We start from the raw sequence: 9,297 nt of genomic DNA, 5'->3' as shown, positions 1-9,297 counted from the left end.
TTTCCAGTAATGTAGAGCAAAGGAAAAGAGAGCAGCAATTGCACCATTGACTGCCATTAAAAAGCTTTGAAGCTTTGAATTCGAATTTGGATTTTCAAAAAACATTATTTGTTTGAATTGGGTGTTGTTGCAAACAATTGGGAATTCTCTCTACGTCTCTCTCTATCTCTCAATCCCTAATTCCATAAATGTGAATCAAAGGAAAAGAGAGCAGCAATTCTACCATTGATAGCCATTAAAAAGCTTTGAAACTTTGAATTCAAATTTGAGTTTTCAAAAATCATTATTTGTTTGGATTGAGTGTTGTTTCAAACAATTGAGAATATGGTTTGGAGTTTATATCTCAATTTTGAGGGTGTTTTGGTGAGATTAGACTTGATTTTGGCTGAATTTCAGATTGAAACTCGAAGAAGACGACATGACATGACATACATTATATTTATGAAATTGTAGTACAGTTGTAGTAAAATAGTAGAAAATTATAGTAAAATTGTATTATGTTATTTATATATAAATTTTTTATTTAATTATTGTATGAAAGTTGAACAATATTGTATAAAAATTGTATCTAAGTTGTATGATATTGCAGTTGTATATAACTGGGTAGAAATAATGTATGAAAATTGTAGATAAGTTGTATAATGTATAATTAATTGTATGAATTTTGTTTTTACTAAATCATATACAAAATATACAAAAGACATATCGTATAACAATTGTATTTACGTGGTATGATATTGTAGTTGTATATAACTTGGTAGAAATAATGTATTTAACTGGGCACTAATAAGATTATATTTGACATTGAATAATGCATCTTTTGATTGGATCAGCCATTGAGACTAATGACTATGTGTCTAAGACGTGTTTCTATATTTTGTATATTGATGCACCGTATGATATTGTAGTTGTTTTTAACTGGATAAATAATTTATGAAAATTATAAATAAGTTATAAAAAAATTGTATATTATATAATTACAACTTTTCTAGCAGGTGCAGCAGGATTTGCAGAAGCATTGTGCAGGGCTCTCCATTCATCACATGAATAGATACGCGGAGCAAGATTTCTTTTTCGTCGAGGAAATAGAGCACCAATGCTTTTGGAAACAATAGGAAATAGAACAGCAATAGTTATGAAAGTAATTGCTGGAGCTACTTGAAATGACAAGCCTAAGCTACTGTCGCATTGATCTCCTACAGAATTTATATTGCCGTCTGCATAAATTAGTGGATAATGTTAGAGCATACAAAAGAATATATATATATATATACCAGATGCACAGTTTTTTGTTTATGAAGCACGACCATGAAAATATTTAACTACGGATAAATAAGTCGAAATAGAAGATTAAGAGAAGATACAGAAGAGAAAATTGAATGAGAAGAGTATGTTCCGAGTCATTCGATTGGAGTTTATGTTCAATAACTACGTTTATGTTCTTCATGTTCAGAAGAGTTTAAATGTCTCAGTTGTGCTTACTGATCTTGTTTGTTGTAAGAGAGGAGAGAAAAAAGGAAAGGGGTGTAACTAAATCCCTTGATTGAAGGCACAAATAATGAATTGTAAGCCTTTTAAGGTGGATTATATACATTTTATAACTAAAATGTGTTTAGGTCAGGTAAATACCAAAACATAAACATTTTTCGTAATAAGGTTTCAAATAGTGTATAGGAATGAAAAAAGTCCCTAAATATAAAGACGGGTTTCAATAGATTATATCCTGTTAATCTTTTTGCAGTTATTTATTAAAAAAAATTCAGCTCGCTACGATGAATTTTGGTTTGAGTCAAGGTTCATTAATTCAAGGAATATTTACCTCCTATAGCAAAGCTTAACACCTTATTTATTTTAAATTAATACCATTTTAAAAAATTATATTCTATATCTACCTTTTAATGTTTATAGCAAAATATCTATTTATGGTTAACTCCTACCCTTAAGCCACTATATACGCTAATTATTATTTTTCTCTCTCTTTTTTCAGATTTCTCTCTCACATAATTACTGTATTTGATGTAAACTTCTCTCTCCACGTTCTCTCTCTCTAATTTGATACACGCCATTATCTTCCCCAGAAAACACGATTCTGCAACTGAAATTCTCTCTCACCCACATCGTCTTTTTTTTTTTTTTTCAATGCATATATTTCAATCTTGTAATGTTGTTGTAACAATAATTTGCGAAAGTTAGGCGGCAAAGATGGAAACAAAGTGTTAGACACAAATCGATGGAAAATCTCCATTGAAAGTTAGGCGGCAAAGATGGAAACAAAGTGTTCGTGCCATTCCTCCATTGAAAATCTCCAGCAATCAAAGCAATTTCGTTTCACTGGTTATCGATGGAAACAAAGTGAAAATTCGTCGAAATCTGCTATCGACGAGACGACTTAGGGTTATTCTTGAACAAAGACGACGGAGTTTTGGTGCAGCAACTTGAAGAGTCTGTTACCTTTTTTTCATTGTATTTCAATGTATCTCGCTGTTTTCGGAGTTTTTCGGTTGAGCAACTCGAAGACTCTGCTACCACTTTTTTCATTGTATTTCAATGTATCTCGCTGTATTATATGTATTTCATTGTATTCATTATCTTCTTTTTCATTGTATCTCGCTGTATTCCATGTATTTTATTGTATTCATTGTCTCGCTATATTCCATGAATGTATTCATATTTTTTTAATTAATATAATTTATGTATTCAGATGTATGTATACAGACTTATAATTGAGTTAGTTGAGTTATATTAGGAGTTTATTGTGTTAATTGATTCACTTTCCGTTTAAAATCAGCTGAATAGACCATGATTTGCGCTATTTACGTTACTGCATTCACAATTACATATCGTGAATACAGTCGAATACAATATCTGTCTAGCTGTAATCCTCTGTTTCACGCCCTGAATACAGTCGAATACAAAAGTCTGTCTAGTTGTAATCTTTGTTTCACGCCTAGAAATGCTACTGTATTCATGAATACAGTAGCTTAAATACATCGAATACACTCTAAAAAACCTAAAAACATAGCTATAGGAAGTAATATAGTAAATGGTAGCTACAACTAGCTAATAACCACTAAAACATAGTGGTTTCTGAAAGTTTCTCTTAATTCAAATAGGTCGTAAATGCTTTTTTGATTTTACTATCATATGGGCAAAGTGCACAAATAGTCGTTTTTAGGACCCTATTTTGAAAAAATCAAATTTATAAAGTTTTAAAATTTAACCACTTCAGATTCAGTTTCAGACATACGGGTATGAAGTTACACTGCAAGAGCCTAACTTCATACCAATTTAAATGAAATTCAAATTAAGTTAGGCTTTGATAGTACTCATAGGTTCTTAATTTGAACTTTGGCTTTTCAATCTTCAGACCTAGACCTGAAGAAGCGGGAGGAGGAGTATGAAGTTTGCCCAAACAAACTAAACTTTGAGAATAGTTTTTAAAAACTAAATATATTTTAAATAGGGATGGTACAAGCGACCTGGTTTATTTGGCTACTAGAATGTCACTTTCATTTAGTTTTACAAGAACTAATATAACATTAATTAGAAAAAAAAGAGTAAATAAGGGTGTGTTTGGTATGAAGGAAAACATTTTCCGGAAAATATTTTTCAATTTTTCCATGTTTGGTTGGCTTAAATATTTTGGAAAACATTTTCCTTATCAACTCTTGGAGGAAAATTTTCCTTATCAAGAGAAGGGAAAACATTTTCTAAAACTCCTTCTCAACATTTCCCACCCTCACCAACTCCCCCCCCCCTCCAAAAAAGGTTTTTCTTTTTTTAAATTTCAATTTTTCTGTTATCACCCACCCTACTACCCTCCACCCCCACCCTCACCCGCTTTGCAATTTCAAATTTCTGTTTTTTCGTTTTTTCTGCCACCACCCACCCCCCCCCCCCTACCCTACCCGAGCACCCCCCCCCCCTCCCCGAACAAAAAAAAAAAAATTTTTTTTTGGTAATTTCAAAATTTCTGCTTTTTTCATTTTTCTTCCCCCTGCCCCTCCCCTCCCCCCCACCCCCCCCCCCCCCCCCCCCGAAAAAAATATTGTTTTTAAAATGTATTTTTCAGTTTTAGTTTTTTTTATCGGTTTAAAGGTTCAAAATTTTACAAGTACCAAAGTTATGAGTTTGGAGGTTTATGTGTTTGGAAGTTTACGAGTTTAGAAATTATAAAGTTCAGGGGTTCAAAATTCCGCGGGTTCGAAAGTTTGTGAAATTTGTGGATTCGTAAGGTTGCTGGTTTTGGCTTCATGTTTATTATATCTAAATTATTTATGAATACTCTTGAGAAGTCATTTTCCTTAATTTGCGTACCAAACACCGAAAAATGAATAAGATTACTACTTGTTTTCCAAGAAAACATTTTCTTGGAAAATATTTTCCACGGAAAACATTTTCCGTTATACCAAACACACCCTAAGTGAAACAAAAATGTCAATAGTTATACGTGAGTCAATCTAACTCTAACACATTAGTTATAATATGCTATACTTATTTAACTTTAGGTTGTGAAACTCTTTAAAACCACCCCAATCACATGTCTTCTCAGAAGACCATTCAAGCCCGATATCAGTGAATCATTCTTCAACAAATAGATTACATTCTGGCAAGGTAAACTAATTTATAACCAAGCGCCACGTCACCTTTCTCTGAACCTCTTCTGGAAAAAATGTTAAAAATTGCAGTGGCCCCAAGGTTATTACAAGGTTTTGCTTCGGAATTACTAGCTAATATTTTTATAAAAGTTAAAAGTAAAGGTCTAGCTGATACTCGTCCTCCAGAACAAAGTAGAAACCTAAAATAGTACTTCCGACCTAGTTGTCATGAATTTTGTCCTATGTCTTGCCCGCTCTGTTCTACGGTTTTACCTGAACCACCATCTCTGAATAGCAGAAATAGGAGTATGCATGAATGGAGCATATCTTTGAATCAGAGGATTTACATGCCGCCCGATCTTAGCCCACATGTTCTGATGGTAACCAGCAGTAGCAGGAGCTTGATACATAAGCTTCAATAGCTGCACATGAGTTGAATACGCGTGAATGAGAGTTAGTGATAGTAGTGGCCTGACGTAATGTAATGTACTGACTGACATGATGGAACACGAGATGTAACTTGATGAAATTTTTACGGAGCAAGAAGCCGAAGCTACTAGAACTTTTAGAGCACTCATTTAGAATTTACAAGGAAAAAGAAGCTGAAGTACTTCAATGAAAATGAGAGAATGACACATACCTGCCAATACATGAAAGCTTGTATTATGTTACGCTGCCAACTGCATTTTTAGGATGTGGAGAGTTAAATGCACAAAATGGCAAGACCAATGAGAATAACAAGTAACAGCACCAGTAACAGAAACTTTGGTATAAGAAAATGAGCTCCGATACTAACGATAATAGGGACACAATTAGAAGAAATCCAAGCCCAATCTCAGCCTGTGAAGACAGTATGCTAAGAGTAGTTGTGTTTGACTCGACCCACACACAAGCCTCTTCCAAGTATTTCCTGTAAATATTGCCATGTAAGTCAGAGATAAGGAAAAAACTTTCTAGGACACTCCCCACAACACACACCACAAAAAATAATCAAGGGGAGACACGAATAGGTAAAAGCACATCTAAGAGATTTACAAGATGAATAAACATTTTGCCATTACATCGAAGATTTCCTAAGGTTTGTTCTATAGATTTTGTAGGATATTATCAATTTTAGAATCACTCATTTCAAGAGAAACAGCTCTTTTTCATGATAATTAAGGAAAAGCAGTTCTGCTACCTGTATAAAGAGGATGTGCTGAAGTTGCGTCGGAGAAACTTCGCAACATGTTCAAGCGCTCGGCATAAAACGGGAATCAAAGCAACTGCTCAGCATTGATCAATTACAGATGTTATTGAATCAAGAGAACAAAATTCTACAAAAATTACAAAGAACGAGAGGGACAAACAAAAAAAGACCAAAGTGAAGCTCACATTTCAAGTAAAGATGTGAAGTGACAAAAGTAAGGCAGTAAATGAAGTAGATAAAATCTTTCGTCACAATAACTGACTGAAACCAAACTTGCACCGCCTGCAAATTCCAAGCGCTAGGCTTCTGCAAAAAGGGGATTAGATTATCAAAAGTCAGCTCATAGACCAAAAGATGTGAACTAGCGTCAAAAAAGTAAGAGGGGAGAATCTGCATCCAGAATTTACCCCATATAATGAGTACAATGAATATAGGGAAGAACATGCAGTTCCTGCAAAGGCCAGTCGAAATGCTCTGTTTGACAGATTTGCAGGTATAAGTGGTAAGATTGCAAGAATTGCCACAACAAGGACCTGTAGAGAAGAGTACCAAAATTCAATCGCAAGAGCTGGCTAACTATTCTGTAGTCAAATCAAATGCAAGAGCGACAAAACCAATCATTAAAATCTTGTGGTGCATGATTTTCATGCTGAAAATCAATGGCACCTTAATAAGCACAATGGAATAGGCAGAAATGCTTCAGTGAGATTAAGATAAAAGTTTATATGAAGCTTGATCCCAGAAATACCAAGAGCTCTTAACAGATAATTTTCAGAGCCAATGAAATGTACAAAGGCTCTCCCCTCTGCTGCAGAGGCAGGGCGCCACTGACAGAAGGAATTAATGTACGTGATATAAAAAAGGAGACGGAAGCCAAATACATTATTTATTTTGGAAACCTGACAAACACCTATTGATTTTAAGTTTTTCCATAGCTTGTCTCCAGGAACGTAAACAGAAAATTCAAACAAAAGGATGCAATGATATTTCTGATTAACGACAAAGTGACCTCTTTTTTCCCCTTTCTCTTTCATAGCATCTCCTCTCCCCTCCCCTCCCCAATTAATCAAGGTTAAAAGAAGTCATGATGAAAGGCAATAATCCTACAAGGAATTTTCAAATGCATCCTGTTCATTGAGACGCATCACCTGATAACAAAAGTTGGCATGTGGTAAAGCAGCGCATATCAGATTCCATCACTGTAAAGGAGATAAGGTCCTATCCTAGAAAGTATATATCCACTTTTGGACTCTTTGTGCTAATAAAGAGTTAACAATTAATCTTGTAACACATAGAGCAGTTAAGACATTTTTATTTGTTGGAAGAAGGAAGCAGCCAATCAAAACTCTCACACAGAAATCATGGTGCAAAAGTTAAAAAGAAAATGTTACAAAAATTCAAATTACTTAGATGAATATATGGTACCCAAGCATTCACTGAAAATTGTAGAGTTTGTCGATTCCATCGCAGCGATGTTGCACTTGAAGTTGGAGTCGTGGATGTCCCAGAAGTTCTACTAGCTGGCCCTGAAATAAATTTCATTTGGATGAAAATACACACTTACATTTGAAGTGAAATCTAACACGAAAAGGGGGCATTTTTGTTACCTTTCTCAACCAGAAAAAGGGGACTGTTTTAATTCATTCAATTCACTATTCAGAAAGAAATTTATACCAGAGTTACGTTGTCTTGGCTGGTTGTTAGAAGTTGATGATGACGACGATGAAGAAGATTGTGGGGCTGATGATCTTGCTGGTTGGGATGAACTGCTGGTAGTCATTGGTTCAACAATGAGACCAGAATCCTGGACACATAGATACAATCAACAATGCGAACCTCAGAGGAAATTTCCCACGATTAAAAAAAAATACTCATCCCCTGATTATTTAGATCATCTAAAATTCTACTGTCAGTTACAGCCAAGGTTAAGAGCCCATCAGAAAGGGCAGATGAGGCACTTAAAGCAAAATTCTGAACTGGAATCTACACTTCATGTTACTGCATGTTGAATATCTCTCGGTGTTAGAAGTCCAAGATACTAGTAGCTCATGACTGTTACACAACTATATAATGGAAAATCACCTTCTAATTTTGTAATTTTATCCATTCCCCCATGGAAATAGCCGATGAGGAGGCCAGTAGGCCGTAATGCTTCACGATTGCATCAGGTGTCTCGTGAAGCGATGAACACCTAACGCCCAATCATTAAAACTTCTAAAAATCGGGAATCATCCCATTTTTCACCATTTTCAAGTTTGAGCTCGGCCTAAAGGCGGTTTTGAAAAGGTTTTTCATCCCAACAATGATCGGAACAATCTCATTATAGAAAGCGAAGCAAGTGGTACACTTGACCCATGTGAGGAAGGAAGCAAAAGGAGAAGGAATTGGGAACAGTCAAATAAAGCAAACATGAAATTCTCTCCCAATTTAATCAAGTCAAAATTTGTCCGACACTGTATTTATAGAATAGCACTAATATAATAACAAGCTAAGGAAGAAGAGGATGACAAAGTGACCTGCATGATTTCAAGAGATAAAGGATCCCATGTAATGAGGGAGCCTCCACGCAAGGAGAAGGAAGCAGTGCACTACAGTTGATGGGGCTGTAATATAAGGCCTACGAAAACCTCATACTTAACACACAACTCCGCAAGAGCCAAAAAAAGAGAGGATGATTTGAGGAAATTCATATAAACAATATAAGCGCAATTAAGAAGTACAAGCTCATATCAAAATAACTCATCCAAAGTATACTTCGGAGAGGGGAAAAAAAGAAGATAAAGCTGAACACACAAAGAAGAACCGGTTACAGTCAGAAAAGCTAAAAACCAGTTCTGCACATACACAAACTCATAACTGAATGAAATCGGCATCCGTGCTTCAAGACCCCCAAAATTAAGCCTTCCGAATCAACAGAGGGACATTAGATCCATTATTATACCACAAAAAGTCCGCCATCAATTAACAGGCGAAATGCAAGGATATCGGAGCAGTTAGAAAAAAAATACTGTAAACAGATATAGTGTGTATATACACATGAAACGAAAATTCAATCAGTTCAGCAACTAAGCACCAAATCTCAAGCTAATTGGAGTCGTCAATCGTCATCTAGATATGTTCCACTCTATTCGGTCCATTAAGGCATATGATGAATACGAAAAAGAGAAAGAAAACGTACAATGTAACGCTGGTAGAACTTGCGCTTGAAATGGTGGACGACATCGGAGCGGGAGCCCATATGGGGAGGAATGAGGATGTTGGACCAGTAATCGGCCCATCTGGGATCATTCTCATAGTCATACGCCGTCGCCGCTATTCTCTTCAATTTCTGCGGATCATCTTCTCCTACTTCTCCCATCGCTCGCTGCTATTGCTAGTAGTAGTGAAAATCCGTGGAGTAGTCAATGTTGCTTCTACTACTCTTCACAGTCGTTTAGTAGCAGGGAGTTCTTTGGAACTCTTTTGACGGGCAGTGCTGGAGAAGGACGTCTCCCGAATTAAGGGATTGTT

At 35.5% G+C, this 9,297-nt stretch overlaps 1 protein-coding gene across 1 annotated transcript; it reads right to left on the bottom strand.

Annotated features, from left to right (window-relative positions):
• LOC109205916 (transmembrane protein 33 homolog) lies at window positions 4,536-9,297 on the bottom strand. The gene is made up of 9 exons (XM_019368684.1): window positions 8,966-9,297; window positions 7,462-7,591; window positions 7,213-7,313; window positions 6,195-6,320; window positions 5,973-6,093; window positions 5,779-5,863; window positions 5,395-5,508; window positions 5,239-5,278; window positions 4,536-5,020 (listed from the first exon to the last, which is right to left on the bottom strand). The coding sequence occupies exons 1-9, from the start codon at window positions 9,143-9,145 to the stop codon at window positions 4,868-4,870; spliced, it is 1,050 nt and encodes a 349-aa protein (XP_019224229.1). The 5' UTR covers window positions 9,146-9,297; the 3' UTR covers window positions 4,536-4,867.

This window comes from Nicotiana attenuata, chromosome 2 (assembly GCF_001879085.1).
Source record: "Nicotiana attenuata strain UT chromosome 2, NIATTr2, whole genome shotgun sequence".
NCBI classification, from domain to species: Eukaryota; Viridiplantae; Streptophyta; class Magnoliopsida; order Solanales; family Solanaceae; genus Nicotiana; species Nicotiana attenuata.
Note: the sequence above shows the minus strand (reverse complement) of the source record. Positions and strands in the feature narration are given on the sequence as shown.

Excerpts from the sequence above, each read along its gene's own strand:
- LOC109205916 (XM_019368684.1), bottom strand. The coding sequence starts at position 9,145 with ATGGGAGAAGTAGGAGAAGATGATCCGCAGAAATTGAAGAGAATAGCG. Across the intron at positions 6,094-6,194 it reads CATTGTACTCATTATATGGG|AAGCCTAGCGCTTGGAATTT; the intron begins GTAAATTCTGGA and ends CCCTTTTTGCAG. Across the intron at positions 5,509-5,778 it reads AGCACATCCTCTTTATACAG|GAAATACTTGGAAGAGGCTT; the intron begins GTAGCAGAACTG and ends CAATATTTACAG.